Source organism: Monopterus albus, unplaced genomic scaffold (assembly GCF_001952655.1).
Source record: "Monopterus albus unplaced genomic scaffold, M_albus_1.0 scaffold156.1, whole genome shotgun sequence".
Taxonomy (NCBI): domain Eukaryota; kingdom Metazoa; phylum Chordata; class Actinopteri; order Synbranchiformes; family Synbranchidae; genus Monopterus; species Monopterus albus.
The window spans coordinates 871,323-893,980 of NW_018128036.1; the positions used below are offsets into that span (position 1 = coordinate 871,323).

Here is a 22,658-nt window from a genome sequence, read left to right on the forward strand (position 1 = left end):
TTTTATGCTTCTGATTTTTGCACATGCCTTTGTAAAACAACATTTTAAATCAATATCAAATATTCTCCATTCGGATGTGTACAACCCAGTCAACTACAGCTTCTATTACCTGGATATCAAACAAATTATATCCAGTCACACTTTTAAACTGCCACCCTTTTGAACACCTGGGTTCAGTTTTATGGGTTCACATGTTCAGGCCTTATCTGCAAGCCCACAGTTTGCCATGCTGTAACAATGTCCTTAAACTTCTGTTGAAATATCAATCCCTGGGTCTTTGATTGAAATTTTAGAGAAGGCTTTGCAAAATGCCTTTTACTACAAGATTGTGTCTTATTTTATATTTAATCTCCTCCTCATCATTTCACCTGTAAGAAAACTGTACAATTTAGGTTAAACAAAAGAAAAAACAAAAGAAAGCTCAGACCTGTAAACTGTATAAAACTAAAACACTTAAGACAAAAAGTAATGATTTTAATGGTCGTGGTGGAAGAAGTACTTAAATAAAAGGAGAAATACCACAGTGTACAAATGCTCTGTTACAATTAAAGGTCTTACATATAAATGTTACATAAGTACAAAAGTTTTAGCATTAAAATATACTTGAAATACCAAAAGTCATTATGTAGAATGGCACATTTCACTTGAATGTATATCAGGTTATCAGATTGTAATTACTGAAATATTATTGTGTACATCACATTTAATGTTGGAAACAATATATAAGAGATCAACTTTAAACAGGATAAAAAATACAGAAACACTTCTTATGATGCCTTGAATTGGCTTCTGTTTGAGGACTGGCATTCAGGGGTCCATTCTGACTGCTCACTGCATGAGATATACAGTACAGTACATAAGACAAAAGTGAAAAATGAACAGAAAGATAGACAGAGAGAGAGAGAGAGAGAGAGAGAGAACAATTGATGAAACAATTAGAAGGTTAAATAAACAGTTTTGAAAAATGAAGGAACACTTACACTAACTTACCTTTATGAAGTGTCACTCAAAATCCATCAGGTTTATTAATAGAGCAGTGACATGCTGATTTACTCTCTGTGCCTTCTTCGAAACAAGCCTGCCTGTCTTCTTGGACACCATCTGTCTGTGGCTGGACTGCGTTCCCCTCTTGAGGCTAATCCCAATGAAGCGCCTAACATACAAGACAAGATCAGGCAACTCACAAAATGTAACATGAATAGAAATGAAATAACACTTGAATGACATTACTATTAAAAATACAGATATACATTCTACATTCTTGTAGAATGCAAATAGTCTGTAATTATTTCAGAATGATAACACCAGAGAGCCTCTTCCTAAAAATGAGATGATAGTTCATGAATGCACACAACTCCTGTTGCTGGTGTTCTGACACATGTGGACAGTACAATGAACTGTGATGGCATTAATTAATTTGAATTTCTCCTCCATAGACAGGTAAACAACAGTATAGCGTATGTACCGATGAAAAGAGATATGTAACACTCTAAACAAAACAGGCAATTGAGAAATGCTTGACATTATGCAGACATAGTAACTTCTCCAGCCTTACAACAATTCTCTCTAACGTTACAGAAACAAGGTATTAACAGACATGCAACGTGTGATTTTTTAAAAACTTCCTGTTAAGTCCCACCAAGTAGTGGAAACATCACTCCCTTTCAAGTAGCTCCAAGGTTGGTAAATCCAACCAGTGGTCGCTGCATCTTCCCCCACACTACCACATACAGTCCCAAAGTAGTGAAATGAATTCACACAGGTAGCGTAGCACTGACAGTAACATCATGGGTCGTTACATCACATGCAGCAGACACATTGGCCTCAAGCAGTTAAAACAAAGAGGTACTGTGCTATGGGGAAAATACAGCATTGATGAGCTGATCACTCACCACCGCAGGGGGCTTCACTGTCTGGCTGCTTGTAGGTTAGACCTGGTCAAGTAGAACAGGTTCCCTGTACAGGAACATTCCAGGACATGCAGTAACCTCGGGCCCTGTATTTTTCTCCACATCCCTTGGTCACAGTGCAGCAGCAGGAGGTAAAATATAGCCACAAAACCAGGTTCTGTCGAAAAAATCCGCTTCTACAATGGCACTGATGGATGTCAGGCAAGCTCACATGAATGCACAACTGCCTGGAGATTATGACCATTCAAGGAAATCTTTAAACTATCACATAAGACTTTATTATGTTAGGAAAAATATCTATGATAATTCACCATTGTAACATTTGAGATAAGTCAGAAAAGCATGCCATGGGCCTTTAATCTACTTTAATCAGTCAACTATCTAAAGGGTAATAAAGGAAAAAGAATCCCACTTCTACAGCAAAATAAGCTGATGATTAAAAAAATTTTAAGCCAATGTTAGGCAGGTCTTACATTAGTATTAACTAACTTAAGTGTAGATGTAACCTAGTCAAAAAGCATTAAAAACAAGCACATTCAAACCTGCAAAATAATGAACTGCCAGCTGCTGAAGAAATACTGAATAGCCCATCTAAAACCAAGGCTGCATATTAGTGCAACTATATTGCTGCTGATTTGTCCCTGTTTATAGCTGCAGTACAGCAACAAAAAATTATTTTCCCCATAGGTCACCATTATCAAAGACATGCCTGTCCAACTTTTCTTTTGTTTTGTTTATTGAAACAAAATAACACATTAACAAAACAGTACTAAACATGGCAGACAAGACAACAGTTACATGACATTACAAAATGATATAAAGTGTTTAACAAGGTTGTAGTGTGTGAAGTGTGGGTATTTCCAACTTATGCAGTCTATGAAATGCAAGAAAGGGAAAAGGAGGGGAAGTAAATAAAAAAAATTACCAATAATAATGATGATAACAGTACTACTAATAAAATCAATTAGTTAATCAAATTCAAAAATGTAATTTTACTTTCACAAAATGATTTTACTGACCTTATTGTTGGATGTGGCTCATTCCATCCTAAATGCAGAAATGAAAATACCACCAGCTACAGCTTGTGAAAAATTGTACCATCAAATAGCCTGCTGTTAATGGTGATTCTTGTTTATGGCCCCCAAAGAGCATCAGACTTTACAATATTTTACTGGAATTGTGAAAAACTTTAAAAAAAAATTGGCTGTATTGATGCAAATATCTATCAATGCACAACTGAAAATAGTCTTCAACAAATTACTTCCTCCTGTTTTAGTGACATTTGTTGAAAACTACTATCCAACTGTTTTAGGAAATGTCTTCAGTAGGAAAGAGGGCTTGGGGCTGAGAGGGGCACAGACAGGACAGAGAAGTCCAAAGTATTACAAGACAAACTAGCTCATGGTTGGTTTTGGTCTTTTCCTGGATTTTCTTAACAGTATGCAAACTATACCCCAAAAGCAGCCACAGACTTACAATGTTTCAAAGTGATTTTATGCAAAGAAGAAAATGAAACTTATAGTTGTAAAATATAATGCTTCTGTGTGTGTGTGTGTGTGTGTGTGTGTGTGTCTTTCAGTTACAGGCTTTCCATACCCTAGCACGGGAGCAGCCGTGGCCTATAGAGGGGCCCATTTGAGAGGGAGGGGTCGGGCTGTCTACAACATGTTCCGTGCGGCACCTCCTCCTCCACCGATCCCTGCCTATGGAGCGTGAGTCCCTGCTAACACACAACATGCATACATCCAACTGAGGCAAACACACAATCAAATAAATACTGTATGACAGGTCTTCAAGACTAAAAATGCTCTCATGCACAAATCAAATTCACAGTGTCAGGCAAACACAAAAACTAACACACATACACAAATATATCCATACTCACACATACACACACAGTAATAGAAGAATAGCAAGTGGGAAACAAAAAGGCCTCCTTCTAATAGAGCGGAAAATTGTTCTTTGATTCCAGAATGGCCAAATTTGTCTCTTTTTTTCTAATGTGTCATTCTTTATTCGGCCGTGAATAGACTGCCGTGACCTGCCCAGCACACTCCAATGGGCCCGCTTCAGAGAGCGCGAGAGACCTAGTCAACATGAAGGGAGAGAGAAAGGGGGGAAAAGAATAGATATCATAGAGTGTGTTAGGTTTGAAAGAAAGAATCAGCAGAAGAAGAATGGAGATTGAGAAACTAAATGCAGGAGAATGAGGGAAGAATAACAAATGAAATGGTGCAGTTTGACCACATGCAACTATTAAATTAATTATTCACTGCATTGTTAATACAAATGTAGATAGAAAACAGAAAAACATGCATTTTCCTTGATTTGGCTGTTAACAGCTGATTGTTTGAAAGAAAGAAAAAAGAATAATTAGTCATTCTTTTTTATGAGACTAAATTAAAATGTTAAAATAGAAAAGCAATAAATTGCACTGCTTAGTTTAGATGTAGGCTGTAATGCACTGAAACAACACAAAATTCACTTTTTGTTTATGTTTACCCTGTAGCATGGTGAAAGTGACTGCATCTGGTGCATGAGCTACTATACTAAGGCACACAGGGGCTTTTATTTTTGACATACAGTATTGTTTGTGGTAGTATTTTCCAAAACTCCCAGCAGCACACAGACAAAATATCATCTGAAGCTGGAGGTGTAGCAAGTATTCAAAACATGGCAATGTGATGTCCTCAGTGCTCAGTACATACATGTCTTTACATTTCAAAATAAGATAAATGCAGCACAGAACTACACAGAACATACTGTATATAGATATATGCATGCTGTTTTTTCAAACCAGCATGCTGTTTGAGCAAATTTTTAACAAAACTATAACATGTATGATTCTTTGCATTTCAGAAATCAGCCACTCTGCTTTGACTCTTGTAATATAAACACAACAGTATGCATTTATTAAAACAAACAACAAAATTGCCATGGCTAAAATGTAACTGAGAAAATCCCAGATCAGAGAGTGGATAGTTGATAATAAACATGCCTTTAATGGATATGGGCTAACACACATCAACACATATGGGCACATGCCTTGCTCATGGTGTCTTAACACACAATGAACTCAGACCAGTAGGTAACAATTCCATGCATTTGTGGTGAGTGAAGCCAGTACATACATTTAAGGACCTATCGGGCCAACAGATGTAGCTATGATAAGAGAGACATTAAAACTATTAACCACAACAGAATCCCAAGAACAAAACATGAAGACCCACTGCCTACCTCATGTCCCCACACCAATAAAAAAAAAAAATCTAGCCAATTATAACTACGTCAAAGACAACAGAACATTACCAAACTCCAATAGATAGACGGACAGTTCACTAGGGCTGCCACCAAATAGTCGAACAGTCAAGTCATTAGTCACGAGACCTGTCAGTCAACTGAGACTCTTCTAGAGGAACCTTTGTTTTTATTTTATTATATTTCTTTTTATTGTCAGCCAGTGTGTATTACAACAGAAGATAGCTCTAGTTTGTCATGATTTCCGTCTTCTCATCTTGGTGTGCGAAGCACCAATTTGCTCAATACTTCCCCCTATGGTCTGGTGGGGGGAATACCCACTTCAACAGTGACACTGTGATACGTGGATGTTCAATAAGGTCAGATCTATTTAGCAAATCACAGTAGGAGCAGAAAACACCAACAAAACCCACTAGGATGAGCTACATAAAGTTGAAATTTGTACTTTATTAGAACTGTTTTCAAATATTGTGTTCTATTTTTACATGAGAAGAGACTATTGTGACGAAATGGCTGGTTTTACATAGCCAAATGTTATGTGAGTCTGGTCTTACACTGAAATCTCCAGCCCATCAGATACTGTGACCACAGGGGCACTGTTGCACATTGTTGTGTCAACAGTGAGCCAGAAGAAGAGCACGCATGTAAACTAGTCCAAGTGTGGCCATAGTGTTTCCACTTTTACTGGTGTGACTGGACTGCCACTGTTTGCCCAGCCCATGTGACCCATGGATGTACAGAGTGAATATTGCTGCTTTCTATCAAGAAAGAGACCATTAACTTTGGTTGATTATGTTAATCACTCCAGGCATGGTATATGTCAATGTAAAGGAAATACCATTTGTTACTTATTGTTACTGTACTTACTCTAAGGAAACAAAGACTATTCAAAGAAACAGCTCAGTGGGTATGTGTAGTCCTTAGAAGATGTCAGTCTACTGTACCTGCAAAACAATTATGTCAGTCACCAACAAAATGTTTTCTATGCTGTGTAAACCTGTCTCCTTCATTTAGGAAAAGGTATTCAAGAATGGGATCAACACAGAGCCAACCCAATACAGGTCACTAGTTCCTATTAGGATATGTGCCTTTACTGTACCTATACAAAAACAAGAGCTCTGTCTTCTTCTCATAGTGATTTTGCACAGACTTGTTCTCATTTGTGATCATCACAGAGCCAATATGACAGAGGTCACCATTTCTGACCAGCTGTACACGCTCTTCTTCTAGCTCACTGTCGATGCAAGAAAGGATAAAAATGTGCAACAGTGCCCCTGTGGTCACAAAATTTGATGGGTCACAGATTGTGGTGTAACACCGGTTTGTTTACCCATGTCCATTAAAGCACAATGCACAGCAACATATCCATGCAAACAGGGCTAGGAAGCTAACAAAAATGGTCCAGGAAAAGCATTTCAATGAGAAATTATAAATAAGAGGAATCGTTCGCAGTGCAAGCTGGTACACATCAAATGTTCAGTAACAACATGCACTGTGGTTAATTGACAAGAAACGTTCAAACTTGTTGATAAACTAGACTATAACCATGTCTCAGAAGAACAAATTGCCTATAATAGCATTGTTTCGACAGAAATACAAGTGTGCTGCCTATCGCATTATTAAGACAAATCCATATGGCAGTCCAACATTACATATCATCAATTTAAATAGGTCGCAATTTAAATCTTGCATCATATGCAGCTCTCTTTTATTTTTTTTTAAATGTTCAGAAATATGTTCTTGTCACTCTTTTGCATTTAAATACCGATGTTATTGTGATCAAAATCATCACTGAAATTCATGCCAGTTGATTTTCTGACAGTCTAGGCTATTTATTACAAAGGAAAGAGAGTAAAAGAATGAATAGTGTCACTGAAGAGCCAACTGACAGTCAACTGACAAAATCCTTAGTTGGGTACAGCTCTACAGTTCACAGTACAATACATTTTTAGCCTAATCTTTCAGCCAAATGCTTTTTCTCTCATAGGAAAGGAGAGAGATCAAGTTCTTCATTTAGGCCTGAATAACCTGTGGCTCTGAGGCTGTAGATTCAGGATGCCTTGAGTTGTTTAAGGTGTCTGTCACCCCCTCTCACGTCCAGAAGTATGGCCACTATGCCAATAACTCAAAGTAGAGTCACTGTCATGTTGCACTGTTAGCTAATGCCTGGCCTTAGGATACATTGTACTGTAATCCCAGCATGTATAACAGCAATGCTCAGCTGCTCTCTCTCTCAGTCTTCTTTTGTTCTGGCCTATATGAAAATAGCCACCGTGCTCTAAAGCAATGGGTGGTGTTGCAGTTCACAAAACCCATAACTGGAATAACTGTCATGTGAAAAACATGATCAAAACCTTACTTTTTTACCATATTGCCATAGTAGTTGGAGAGTCTACAAATGCAGTTTCCCTTTGATTTTTTGAGCCAAATGTCCCACTTCTGAGCTGGTAAATAACTCTGAAACCAGTTTGTATGCGAGTGTCAGTGGATGTCTGAAACTCACTCCTGGCGGTTCAGGAAACACCTCATGGAGCTTAGCTTGAGAATAACAGAATAGATGAAGAGAATGTCTTTATTTGTACAATGAAATTCAGTGGCTCAGCGTTAAAGTCCACACTCACATATACAAGAAATCTACACACTAATAAATATAAAAAGCAAATAGAAAAATTAAGTATAAGTATAAGCAGATACTATAATCTGTATCAAGTCCATCTAAGAGTGCCAGTAGAGTGGATATTGCACATCATAAACCTTTCAGTAGGATACCATTGCCCGACAGGTTTTTGTTTGTTTGTTTGTTGCTGGTTTTTTTTGCATGATTTTCAGCTGATTTTAACAGTGTTTAATGGTACTTGGATAAATAACAGTTTAAAGGTCTAGAAAAAGGTCTAGAGACAGACTTATCAACAGGTATAGGTCTTAATAGACCTAGTATACCGCCTTCCAGAGGGCAGAGGAGTAAAAAGGTGGTTTCCTGGGTGAGTCTTTGATTACGTTTACGGTCAAGAGTAGACATCTACATCTCTATATGTCCTCAAGTGAAGGTAACTCTGTGCTGGTTATTTTCTATGCTGACTTTATGACTCTTTAAAGAGGTTTCTTGTCAGCCCCAGTACAGCTGGCAAGCTTCCACATGTAAGTTAGAAGGTTTTCAATTGAGCAGAGACAGAAGGAGCTGCTGTGAGAGGTTGGTTCCTTTCAGTGTTTTTAAGAAGTAGAGCCACTGCTGTGCCCTTTTCACCAAAGAGGTTGTATTTACAATCCATATCAGGTCGTGAGAGAAACAGCATGTGTGCCCAGGAATTTGAAGCTACTCACTCTCTCCACTATATCCCCTCTAATATATAACAGAGCAGGTTCATCTTTCTGCTTCCTGAAAATAATGATTAGCTTCTTGGTTTTGGAGGTATTGATTGCCAGGTCATTGATGGAGCACCACAAAAAGAGATTACAGGCCTCATCTCTGAAGGCTGACTTGTCAGCATTTTGCATCAGGCCAATTACAGGAGCATCGTCAGCATATTTTATGATTGTATTTGTGCTATAAATTGGTGTACAGTCATAAGTATACAGACAGAAGTAAAAAGTAGCTAAGTATATTTACTCAAGTACTGTACTTAAGCACAATTTTGAGGTATCTGTACTTTGAATGTTTTCATTCTCTGCTTTTTTATACTTCAACTTCTGTACATTTTACTGAAAAAATGTTGTACATTTTACTTACTGCATTTATTTCATCACTGTAGTTGCTAGTTACTCAAACTGAGATTAATTAAACAAAATATAGTATTTTCATAATACTTTATTGATCCCTGGTGTGAAATTCACAAGCTACCCAGCAGTATTTAAAGTACTTCAAAGTACTGCTATCTTATTCCTGTAGCCACAATTTTATCAACTATTTTGTATTCTTGGGCATTCGTGATTTTGTATTTTGTATTCTTTTGTATCCCTGGGTGATATTATATTTAGACTAGGTGTTCATTCTTTTGGCTTTAAACTCTTTACTTGACTCCAAGAGAGCACAAGAATTCCTTTATGCCTACACTGTCTGTTTATGCATAAATGGCAAATAAAAATTTTGAATCTTGTACTGTATAAGCATATAAGGCAGTTAAAGTGCCCATGGCTTGCTAATTTTTCTCATTTCCAGCCATTTAATGTTTAATCTTGGGTACCTCTAGATTATCCTGGCACCCCTCATAATTCCAAATTATTTCAGAATAATAAAACCAAAAAGCCTCTTTCTAAAAATAAGAGGATAGTTTGTGAATGCACACACCTGCTGCCAGTGTTGTGTTGCAAGTGGACAGCACGATGAACTGCACTGGCATTAATTAATTTGAATTTCTCCTTCATAGATAGGTAAACAATGGTACTGTATATGTACCGATGAAAAGAGATGTGTAACATAGCAGGTAATTGAGATACCCCATATTTTAGCTTGCATAATGCAAACATAGTAACTTCTCCAACTTTACAACAATTTTTTCCAGCATTATAGAAACAAGGTATTAACAGACATGCAATGTGTTTTTTAAAACTTCCCGTTAAGTCCCACCAAGTAGTGGAAACATCACTCCCTTTCAAGTAGCTCCAAGGTTGGTAAATCCAGCCGGTGGTCACTGTGTCTTCCCCACACGACCACATACAGTCCCAAAGTAGTGAAATTAATTCCAACAGGTAGTGTAGCACTGACAATAAACATCATGGGTCGTTAATCCGCAACACATCACATGCAGCAGACACATTGGCCTCAAGCAGTTAAAACAAAGAGGTACTGTGCTCTGGGGAAATCCAGGGTTGATGAGTTGATCATTCACCACCGCAGGGGGCTTCACTGGTCAGCTGTTGTAGGTTAGACCTGGTCGTGTAGAACGGTGAGTCCCTGTACAGGAACATTCCTGAGCATGCAGTAACCTCGGGCCCTGTATTTTTCTTCACATTCTCTGGTCACAATGCAGCAGCAGGAGGTAAAATATATCCACAAAACCATGTGCAATCAAAAAAATCCCTCTTTTAAAATGGCACCAGCAGATGTCAGGCAATCTCACATGAATGGCCCACTGCCTGGAGATTATGACCATTCAGTGAAATCCTTAAACTATCACACAATGCTTTATTTTGTTAGGAAAAAGATCCAAGATGATAATTCACCATTGTAACATTTCAGATAAGTCAGAAAACATGCAAAAGCATGCAATGGGCTCTTTAACATTAGTAACCCCATTACCAGCTGTAATAAATATGATGGATGAAATAATACATCAATAATTATAGTTCAGTGATATGATATACATTAATGTGGAACTGTACCTTTCAGAAATGAATACTTTTAGTTTTGGTACTTTACGTATATTTTATGCTAATAATTTGCACTTTCACTCAAGTAACAATTTGAATTCAGGACCTTTACTTGTAACAGAGTATTTTTACACTGTAGTATTACTACTTTTACTTAAATAAAGAATCTGAGTACCTATTCCACCACTGTATACAGAGATGAAAGAAGAGAACTTAGCATGGAGCCCTTCAATTGAATTGAATTGAAAATTGAGTTCATCCACAGAAATGTTCTAATGCAGGAAATTAATAACACTGTGGTCATACTGCAAGCTCAGCTTCAGGGTCTTATTTATACTATTTGCCTAAGCATGAAATTCCAAAAGTTCCTTTTCTGAGTCAGAAAAAAGCAAAATGACATCATCAATGTACAACCCCCACCATCTTATTTTATCCACAAATGGGTTACTACTAGAGAAAATAAATCAATCATTCTTCTAACAATTCGAGGGGGAGGTGAAGATGTGCATTTAACAGAAAATCATATTCATTCTTAGTTATCCCTTGCTCAGTTTTAGCCATTCTTAACATCTGTGAGTTCTGTTTTCATGATCTCCAAAGGATTAAATGGGGCCAAAGAATAATATTCATTCAACTGGTGGAAGTACTGGGTTAAATATATAGCTCTACTCTAAACTTCAACTGCTTTCATCTGCATATTTTATGACAATATTGTCTCTTTTTTGAAAGACTGTTAAGTGCCTCTGCTTCATCTTTTGTTTGCTTGTATTTCCAAACTTTCTTCTGCTTTTCAGAAAGCTTATCAGCTTCATATATGACCTTTGTAATGACAGCATTTAATGTAGAATTTGTATTTGGTGGTTTAAAGAACATTTGACTTGGTCTGAATGGGGAGTCCACCTCTTAATAAGACCAGTGTTTGTAGTTGTGCTGAATGGGCTTTAGCATTAGGGTACCATACTTTTAGATGTATGTATGAGAACTATATGTTACATTTGATGGTTTGACTGACTGCTTGTTCTTGGATATTGCCGATGTCAGGTTAAATGTTGTGGACACACACCATGATCTATCTCCTTTCCTATACGAGAAAAGGCATTGGGTTCAAAGGTGTCTTTTGTTCGTGCTGTAATTTGAACTGCCCCACTATCTACTGGATTTTGGTAATGTTCTGGTGTCTTTGATGTTGTTACGTTGGCTTGTTTTTTATCGGTATGAGGACATGCTGTGGGTTGTGGGTCTTCATACTGGGTTCTTGGGATTCTGCCCCTAGTGGTTAATGGTTTTAATGCTTCTTTTATCATAGCCACCTCTAGTTGTCTGATACTGTAGGCCCTTAGAGTGGTCTGGGTTCATTGTGTCCAGACTTCCTGAGGAAGGGAAGTGTGCCAATATTTATCAAAGGAATTTTATGATCAGCCGTCCACTTGAGTGTCCAAATTAGATTTTTTTGTCTGCCTCATGTTACCCAGATTTTTTTCTATGGTTTTGATATTATTGTCCCCCTCAAGAGCACCATTGGTGGAGAGGGCTACCAGAAACACCCCTGTTTTAAATTATGTTGTCCATACACTAAATCACATATAGCGAGGGGAAAAAGGTTCACAAGATCTTAGGCCTATTTCTAGTTTCATAACTAATCTGCTTCATAATTTTGAGGCTGTTGATGAGAGAGAGAGCTGCTGTCTATGTCCACAGGAGTATATCAGGGATGCAAGACAAACTGAATTTCCTACATTTTAGGTTAACTTAAATTCCACTCAGTCAGAACAGACAGAACCTTTATATTGTAGCTGTGCTTCTTTGGTTAAGAAATTCCTAACTCAAACACCATGTCACTTTTTCAAATTTCATTTCATGTTCTCTTGGTGCAAAAAAAAAAAGCTTAATGTTTGATATCCTCTGTCAACAGTGTGGTCTACCAAGATGGCTTTTATGGGGCAGAAATATATGTAAGTTAAAATCTATTTGTATGAATCTTTTTAATAAGTTCATTACTATAATCAGTCCAGAAAATAATGTGGTCCTCAGTGTCTTGAGCTTCTGATCCTACCTACCTGTTGGATTTGCAGCTTAATTTTTGTGACAATATTTCATTCCTAATTTGAGATCATATTGAATTCCTCTATCTCACCTCAGGGAGGGTATGCAGCTTACAGATATGCCCAGCCAGCTGGTACTGCTGCCGCTGCTTACAGTGACAGGTATGTTGGCTTCCTTTTTCCTTCTGAGGTCTGTAAAGGTTTCACTGTAAATATTTTTTTATATTTCTCAAAACACACTGGTAAGGTTTTAAGGCAGGTAAGGGATGCACAAAGATGTGCACAGACATTTTTATGGACAATGACTCCATTTAAAAATAGTTCCTTCTCGACCTGCTTTCAAGAGGTGAAAGCTGACATTGAATGTGATGAGATTGTGAGGATCATGCATGAAACAGGAGAATGTAAAGATTCTTACAGGTGGAGGGATTAATAGTGGCAGTTTTGTTTTATTATTATTTTTGTTTTAATATAATATAAACTAAACAAAGCAGGTAGACAATATATAATAAATGCCAAAGAACTGAGCATTAAGGAAGCTCAACCTTGTCTCCTAGAAGTAATATTTGCATACAGTACAACTAAACTGTAACATGAAATACATTTTTCTAGAATGATAGTTATTTAAGACAGTTAATAATTATTATTCAACAGCTCTTCTCTTGCTCTGTTCACTTACAATTTGTAGTTTTAAAACTGATATTGGTAACATGTCAACCAGTTGAAAATATGAAGTTACCAACAACTGTCTGCATCTATAAATGTGTTTTACCGCCATACTAATATAAAGTGACTTTACAATTAACTAAATAAAAAACTGCTAAAATTGCAATTCACTGAGTACTCCACATATTTTCAAGTCTAGTTTATACATTGATTTAAAATTAAAAACATGACAACAAGTAATGCAGGGACAACAGGAGCAGCAACTTCAGCTTTGTGTCAGTAATGGGAAGTTCGGATCATTTTACTGATTTGGTTCTTTGAATCTCATTCAGCAAAATGAACAAATCTTTTTTCGAGTCATTTCATTCATTTCGTTCACTTCAGCAGAATTTAATTAAAAAGTTACATGTTAATTCCTCATCTACTTACGCACATATTGATCACGTTTTGAATAAGAAAGAACTGTAATGCAGCCAAGGTCATATTATAAGTAATATCGTACCTGTGTCTTGAGGCTATGCAGTCTGTTACTTCACAAAAGTATAGTCTGTAGGAAATAAAAAGCTATTTTATAATATAAATGCATCACGTAACATTAAGAATAAAAAAAAAAACTGTAATGACGGTTGAAAATTAACTAGTTTAGGTCATGTCACGTTACAAAAACGAACGACTCGAAAGGTGTACTAATCTTTAAAAGATTAGTACAAAAGCGAATGACTCCAGTCCTCAGTTTCAAGTCGTTGGTTTTTGTAACGTGACAAATTTTTAGGTTCTGGTCATCATCAACACTTTGTCAGTAATACTGAGCTTATGTGATGTTGTGCATGCATGATCAACACAAAATGAACGAATCACTCCCTGAGACGACCCGATGTTCTCGAGTCATGGGAAAGATTCATTCAGAATGAATGAATCATTCATGAACAACACATCACTACTTTGTGTGGCTGTTCTATATTTGCACTAACTGGTTTCACTGAAGCTAACATTAGTGATCCTGGATAACTAGCTTTATGAAGATAGTTATCAACTGGTGCCTTTTAAATATGATCAGCAATATTTTCAACATGCTCACTATTTTAGAATGAATATGAAATATGTTACATTTATACATTACTAATCTTATTAACTGTGTTTAATTAATACATAACTATAATCACTGTTACATTAAGACTATCAATAACTGTGACTATTAAGACACGATTGTTATTGTCATCTGTTAAAAGTCTTGTTGTAAACCCACAATAAACCTGTGGTTGGCCAAAAAAGTATTTTTTCTATATGATATAATTATCACGTAAAGCAAAGTGGTGGTACTGATCTATAAAATGTATCTGTTGCCCTTTATGACTTGTCACCTTAATGTAACTCAGTATTCCTGTAGGATGCTGTAGGAATGATGACTATTTTTCCAGTGATTGAACTGGTCACTAGTCAAGTTGTTGATGTATAGGTCAGCTGTGTAACCCAAAGCTGGTTAGGCCACTAATCTTGCATTGTGATACAGGCTGCAGGTGTACACATTATCATACAACCCAGAAATCTCTGCAGAGGCTCACGTAGACAAATGATGACCAGAACTTATACATTTTTAGCATCCTGCCAAGGGGCTATGGAACACTAAGGGTACCCAGAGCAAAAGTCAGCACAAGTTGTCTTGCACCTCTTATCCATGAACATCTGGGGTCTTTACTGTACTGTACCATCCCTGCCCTTGCCCCTGCCTCAGGACTGCTGTTCTCCTCTCTGTGCAGCTGTGCTCAGCTCTCTGGCAGCCTGCAATCTGCTAGTGATTCCTCCACATCAAAAGTGATTTGTGTTTATAGAAAAATGTGTGTGCGTGCATGTTTGTGAGTGTTGTTGTTACCACTGCTGTCTAGGTGTGTATGTATGAAGGTGCCTGGGGACTTAATCTTAGGGAGACTGAGCATGTCAGGCCTAAGAAACAGCCACAGCAGGAGCCTGTAGGCCTCCGATAATGTAAGATTTATCAGAGGCGAGGAGTAAGCGACACACTCAGGAGAATTATGAGTAGAGCAGAGGAGGAGAGTGGAGCAGGTGAGGGGGCAGGTTTCTCTCCTCAAGCCTTATTTCATTCCCTTTGTTTTTCTCCTCTCATACATTCCCTTTTTTTTCACTCCTTCCATTATTTCTTCCGCTGTGGCTGATGTGTTGTATATCCATCTGTACTCTCTCCCTGGTTCATTTTTTTATGTTGTGTCACTCTCATTGGATTTTTTAAGCTCTCCTGATTTAAAAGGAAACTCGGGTTGGTAGATGGCAGAGACTACCTACAGATGGTTATGTGAGAGAGAGAGTGAGGTGTGAAGAAAGTGTCTGAGCGCTTACATGACAATGGATTATGAACAGGGGGCAGGAAACTTAACTTTCCAACCTAGCCTCTAAACAAATCTTTCTATGATAACTCACTACAAATATTCCAATGATTCCAATGGTGAGTTGTGGATGTTTGCAGATAGAGGTCATGCAGGTTCTAAGAATTTTAATTGGTCAAATAAGGACAAAATAAATTCAAAATATTTTTTGGCTTGGCAGCTGGGTCAGGCCTAGTGCTTCTGGTTGGGTTCAACATTTTTGAAGCAATGAAAAAGTTCCAGAGAGTCAACAATGTTTGGAAACAAAACAGAGTCAATCACCTTCCATTTACTTTGAAACTTTGTGGCTTGCAGTGAAAGTAAACAGGTCGTAATAGGGAATTAGTACATTAACAAGAGTGAGGACTGTGGGGAAGTGAGTCCATGAGGATGCATGTAAAGGCCCCACATATATTATATGCTCATATTCATGTAGGTTTTCATAGTACTATCAGTCCATGAAAGTCCTACATATTGTAGGTCTAGTGGCCTTGTTTAGTCAGTGAACAGAAATGTGTTTGACAAGAAATTTGATGAACAGTTAATTGTTAAAATAATTTATTTGGCAAAAAGTAAAAGCATTAACTGATTCCAGCTTATAAAATATGAGAAGATTTAGTCTGTATCTGTTTTATGTCATTGTATATTGACAGGTCATCAGACTGATTGGTCAGTCTGACCTGAACTCCATAGAGCATGAAAAGGGCTGTGCACCAACACTCACATCCAACCTTTTCGACCTTGAACAATTCTACCAACAAGAATGGAAAAAATTCCAAAAGAAAAGGTGTACCAAGCCTGCATTTGCCCAAGGTGCTTTAACCAAGTACTAAGTGAAGGGATGAATACCTGTGGAAATGGCATGTTAATGTTTAAATACATTAAGAAAACACTCTAAGGACCTCTTTTCACTTTGTCATTGTGAAATATTGTGTGTAGATTGATGAGAAAAAAATAAAATGAATCCATTTTAAGATGAGTCTGAAACATGAAAAAATGCGGAAAACTTAACGGGTCTGAAAACTTTCCATATACATTGTACTGTGTATTGTGATGGCTCAGAATACAACCCCAAATCAGAAAAAGTTGGGATGGTATATAAAATCAAAATTAAAACTGAAAATAGTCATGTGTAAATCATTTGTGTCCTTGTATTACATTGAAAACAACACAGCAGCACATTATTTGATGTGATACCTCATCAACTTCATTCTTTGTTCAAAATATACACTCACTTCAATTCTTATGTCTGCAACACATTCCAAAAAAAGTTGGGACACTAAAGCATTTGCCACAGTGTGATGTTGCCGTTCCTTTTCACAACATTTAAAAGACGTTTAGGGACTGAGGACACAAAGTGATTCAGTGTGTCAGGTGTCATTTTGTCCCATTCTTCCTGCAAACAAGTCTTAAGGTGTACAACAGTCCATCCCAGATGCCTCTGAGTCCACAGCACTCGTCTGAGCTTCTGGACACTGTTGACATTGTTTTAAGTAGCATTTATGGATGGAACTACATATTGTAGTGCCTGACACAAGTGAGCCAAAGTCATCCTGTGTCCATGTGGTTATATCGCTTATAGAACAGTGACGAATCTTGATGCAATGCTGTCTGAGGGATCGGAGAGCATGGTCCTCCAGCTAGGCTTGTGCCTTTTATGCACTGGAATCCTTCCATCTTACTTTAAAGAACATTATTTATAAACATTTCAGTAATTTTCTCATGCATATGTTGGCAAACTGTTGGTCCTTGGCCCAACTTTGCTCCTAAAGGTCTCGACCTTTCCTGGATGCACTTTTGTACCAAGTCATGATGCAGTCATCTGTTGACATCATCTGTTCCACATGGAATCATCATTTCATTGTTTTACCTCATTACTGGTCCTGAAATGCAGCCGTCCCAAATTTATTTTGAATGTGTTGCGGGCATCAGAATTGAAGTGTTTATTTTGAACAAAATATAAAACTGATGGCATATCAAATACAATAATGTGCTGCTGTATTGCTTTCAGTGTAATACAGGACACAGATGATTTACACATCACTATTTTCTGTTTTCATTTTGATTTTACATACTGCCCTGGTTTTTTTAATTTGAGGTTGTAAACTCATCTGGACAGGCAGGTGTCAAGTCTAATAATAAATACCCATGAGAATTTTTGGTGTTGTCTTTAGAACTTTTCTTAGAAGATTTTTTAAAATATTCACCTGTAATTTATCCCTTGGACTTTTAAAAAGGATGAGATAAGTACAGTTCAAGCTGTTTTATTATGTTTGTAATGATTTTAATTACAGCTAAACTGGTTATTGTTGTTGTGCTAGGGACCTGTATTTTCTGATTTGGGGTTGTAATATCAGATAATTTTCATATACAGGACAGTATGCTAACAGTTAGGGATGCGCCAATACTGATACCTGGGTTGGGTATTGGATTGTTTACCACTGATGCTAGCCTCTAGTACAGAGGTCACCAACAGGCGTTCCGGGTCCGGAACCAGGATCTGTCCAAAACAGAAGGTTATGATTTACCTGACAGGGCGCTTCTATTTTAACCGGCGCAGTTTTTGTAGTCTTTACGGTTGTGGTTTAGTGGATGAGGAAACGAACAGACCAATTGCATGCGAGTTAAATCATCACACATGATACCACTTAGCCAATCAAGTCTGTACATTCCAGGTCGTAAACATTGCGACTCTATAACGCAGAGAGTCAGGCAAGTTACACATGTAAAGAAGGTGAAAAGACGGGTAAAAAGAAGACGAAAGATAGCGATACCTGTAGAGAATATAAAGGAAGAGGTGCAGACGACTGCGCCGGAGAAAGTTGAGAAAAACACGGGTGAGACGGAGAAAGGGAGAGAAAAATAAGGAACAAATGGTGCTCTCCAAGAAGAGAAAAGTGGACAGCGAAAATAGAGTATTTAATCCGGAATGGACAGACTCATTTCTTCCCACCGGTAGCACTAAACCAGTGTGTCTCATATGTTCAGAAACCACGGCACTTATCAAAAGTGCCAATGTGAAACGCCATTATGAGACAAAACATAAAGGTTTTGAACAAAAGTACCCAATCAAATCTAAAGTGAGATCACAGAAAATAAGTAGTCTCAGAACCCAATGTGACCAGTCCACCAGGATCCCGAGCCACACATTCACTGCCCAACAATGTGCTCATGAGTGTGCCATGCTTGGATTTTGGGTCAACACAAAAAGCCATTTACTGATGGAGGGGTTGTGAAAGAATGCATGAGTGCAGTAGCTGAAACACTACTTGAGGGAAAACAAAAACAAGAGCTTTGTGATGAAATAAAGCAAATACCCATGTCAGCATAATCTGCGACAAAGAAAAGTGAAATACTGACTCAGGATGTGCTAACCCAGCTAGATGAAGCCCTTTGTAAGGCACCATGTGTAGGCTTAGCTGTGGATGAGTCCACTGACGTGTGACAATGCTCAGCTGTTAGTGTATGTCAGGTTTTTCAACACAGACCAGAAAGCATTCTGTGAAGACCTGTTAGGTGTCACTTCCCTTCAGACCAGTACAAGAGGAGAAGACATCTACCTGGCCATTAAGGAGATGTTAACAAAGAGAGGAATAGAGCAAAAAAAAAAAAACTGGTTTCAATAACCACAGATGGAGCCCCTGCTATGATAGGGAGAGAGAAAGGAGCTGTAGCAAGACTGAAAGAGGACAATCCTGAGCTCATAGCTTACCATTGCATCATTCAACAATCTGTTCTCTGTGCCTCTCTGTCAGATGAGCATGCTGAGGTGATGAATACAATGATGAAAATGATAAATTTTCTCAGGGCATCCTCCTCCTACCAACATCGCATGCTTAGGGAATTCCTCAGATAAGTTGATGCCAATGCTGATGATCTTTTGCTGCACAACAATGTGAGATGGCTCAGCAAAGGCAGGGCGTTAGCATGCTTTTGGTCCATTAGGAGGGAAGTAGCATCTTTTTTAGCAGAACTAAGAAGTCAGAAGGTAACACAGTTTTCTCTCTTTTTAGAAAATGAGAAGCAGATGGACAATGTGGCCTTTTTGGTTGATATCGCTTCACATCTGAATGAACTGAATTTGAGGCTACAAGGCAAAGACAATTCAATTTGTGAACTGATGACAGCTGTCTGCTCCTTTCAGAGGAAACTTGAGGTGTTCAAGGAAGACCTGCAGGGAAACTATGCACACTTCCCAGCAGTGCAGGAACAGGTTCAGTGACAGCGAGATGTGTCTTCTTTTGTTGACTTTATTAATAAGCTGATTGTAAACTTCAGCAACCATTTTGACAGCTTCAGCTTTGGACAGTAACTCATCATGTTCATTCAGAACCCATTTCTCATCACAGATGTCAGGGGGTTCTCAAAGGAAGTCACACAACACGTTAAATGGGCAAAAGCTGGGCCTCTCCAGATGCAATTGATTGATCTCCAAGCAGATGTGGCCCTGAAAGAGCACTTTGTAAGAACTGACCCTTCTACTTTCTGGCTCCAAATGGTCGCTGAGACAGCTTTTTCAGGTCTGAGGAAAGTAGCCCTATACATCTTGACCATGTTTGGCTCCACACACAACTGTGAGGCAGCTTTCTCCACAATGAACTTAATCAAAGCTAAATATCATTCCAGGCTCACCAATGAGCACCTCTACATGTGTATGAGAATGGCCCTGACTCCATTCAAGCCCAGGTTTAAAATCCTGGTAGGACAAGCTAGAGCTCAATTCGCTCACTGAGCAAAATATAAGAGGGGAAGAAAGTGAGCCTCTAAAACTGTTCAATTGTTAAAATGTGTTGAAATGTATTATCTGTAAATTTGGTTGAGACTGTTGAGTCAAGATGTGAAACAGAAATGGTGCAATTCAAGCTTTTTCTCCCTTTATTTTATTTTTTTCTGAAGTTAAGCACTTTATTTGAACATGCACAGCTTTCACATTTTATTTATTTTCTCTTATTTTGAAATGCAGCCCCACTTTTCTTTAGTAAATGAGAAAAAAATTATACATATCAGCAGTCATACATATATGTTCAGTTCTATCTTATGTGACAATAAATTTTGTCAAAAGGTTTTTGAATTGTAGAGTAGAGTAGGTAGGTAGGTTTATTGATCCCACAGTGGGGAAATTTCTGTGTTACAGCAGCAAACAACTAACATAACACCATAAGAACAGACACAAAAACAGAACTTCATAAAAACACGGAAAAGAACACAACGAAGACACAGCTGCTGTAACTTGCTGCCACCCCACTTGGCGCATGCGTACGTAAGTACGTAGTAACAAAGAACACAGTCTTAAAATAAAAAGTTACATAAAAGCAACAAACCATTAGAACCGATACACACAATGATTATAAAAGTAGCGTCATCAGAATGTTACATTTTACACAGCACAAATAAGCAAATCAAAGGCATCTAAAAACAGGGCAAAGCAGCACTGGAGAGAACCAGGAACAGCAGTAGAGACTAAACACTAGGCATTAGCCTACAGTAGGTCCAGTTTTATTGCTCTTTGTGTGGAAGGGTGGCAGAGGGGGGAGGGGAGCGTGGTTTAATGTCCTCAAGATGGAGATTTGGGCCTGCCGGTATTGTGTTTGCTGCCGAGACACCGTGTTTTGTGTGCGCCTGCACGTAGCAGCAGAGCCGGCCTGGGGATTTGTGAAGAACCGTCACCACAGACCACAGATCCAGGACTCTCGGTGAAGCACGGAGGGCCACTCTTCCTGTACCCCTGTTGCAGCTCCGCCAGTACGGCTAGCTCGTCCATTCATCTCGGAGGGGAGCAGACCGATGGTGAACATGGCCCATACCTCCCGTTTCCTCCCCCAGTGCCTCACTCCAGCCCCGTAGTCCCACCTCTCTCGTCGCACCACCTCGCATCCCCGTGGAAAATCCCCGGCAGCTCACCGCAAGGAGCTCGGAAGGATTGCTGGCACTGATTGCTGACTGTTGGCAAAAAGAGTCCTCCCCAGGCAGACCCATACCTTGTAAAAAGTATAAAAACATAATGCAAACTCAATAAAACTTGTATTCCTGGTAGCCCAACTCCCCAAAAGTCTACGGGAAAGCGACATAGCACAAAAAGCAACACAGAAAACCTAGAAAACTCGAAAAAAAAAACAAATAGATGTTGGGGCTGGGGTGTGGTAATGTATGGCTATAATTTTGACGACTTCCTGAAGGGTCGTGGCTAAGTTACTTCTTGAGTCACCGGAGGACTCACCACTTGCTACATTTTCATCACAACCATCTCCCACTATTTTTATGTTCCTTGCCACATTTGTACCTCTGGGTCGCTCATCAAGACACCACATGATGGCCTCCTCCCGTACATCAACCAGGGTAGCACTCGGCCTCTCTCTGATAAGCCTTCTGAGCTCACGGCGGAGGGCAGAGTCCCGTAGCCCCTCAATAAACTGGTCTCGTATCATGAGAGGAGAGGTTAATAGGACAGAGTTAAACAGCTGAGAGAGAGCATGTGAGTACTCTCTCAGGTCCTCTCCTTCTAACTGCCTGCGCGCATAAAACACATGTAACAACTGTTGTGTAGTGCGCTTCTCTCTAAACGCCTCACGTAAGTATGCGAACAGGTCACTTGGTCTCTTAGCCTGCCCACGGGTACGTAGCTTGACTTCATCTAATGCAGATCCCCTTAAATGTGACAAAATGAAGTCTACCTGGTCAGTTTCCCTTAGACCCCTGAGGCTTATAGCCCGTTCAACCTCCTCAATAAACTCATCAACAGAATGAGTATCTTTACACAGATCACCATTAAAAGGCACAATTGGTTTTTCGCTTGGTATATACACAATAGACCTTGGTTGCACATCACCTAAGGCGGCAATGCTTGACATTACATCATCATGTTTTTTACTCAGTTCATTCAGTTGTGACTGTAACCTGAATATTTGGTCACTACTCCCTGACAGTGGTGTAGCTGAGACACCCTCTGCTTGGCTGGGTCCAGGCACTGCCACGTCCTGGGCTTCCTCCCCGTCAGACCTCTTGTAATGTCGATTTTTTTTGGAGTCACACAGTCTCTTGTTGTCTTCGTGCCTCTGATTCCCTTACACTGTGGCAGCCCCTCTCGCCCCCCCACCGCA

General features: G+C 38.7%; 1 protein-coding gene across 7 annotated transcripts in view; it reads left to right on the forward strand.

Annotated features, from left to right (window-relative positions):
• The window catches only part of LOC109968637 (RNA binding protein fox-1 homolog 3-like), a 644,376-nt gene that overhangs the window by 584,099 nt on the left and 37,619 nt on the right, over positions 1-22,658 (forward strand). For 5 of the 7 annotated variants that reach the window (XM_020615037.1, XM_020615034.1, XM_020615038.1 and 2 more), the window contains 3 exons: positions 3,490-3,622; positions 12,388-12,427; positions 12,615-12,679. In XM_020615037.1, the coding sequence (XP_020470693.1) occupies positions 3,490-3,622; positions 12,388-12,427; positions 12,615-12,679 (238 nt within the window). Of the gene's footprint in view, positions 1-3,489; positions 3,623-12,387; positions 12,428-12,614; positions 12,680-19,574; positions 19,785-22,658 lie in introns of those variants that run through there. The other 2 variants (XM_020615040.1, XM_020615039.1) reach the window with 2 other exon arrangements.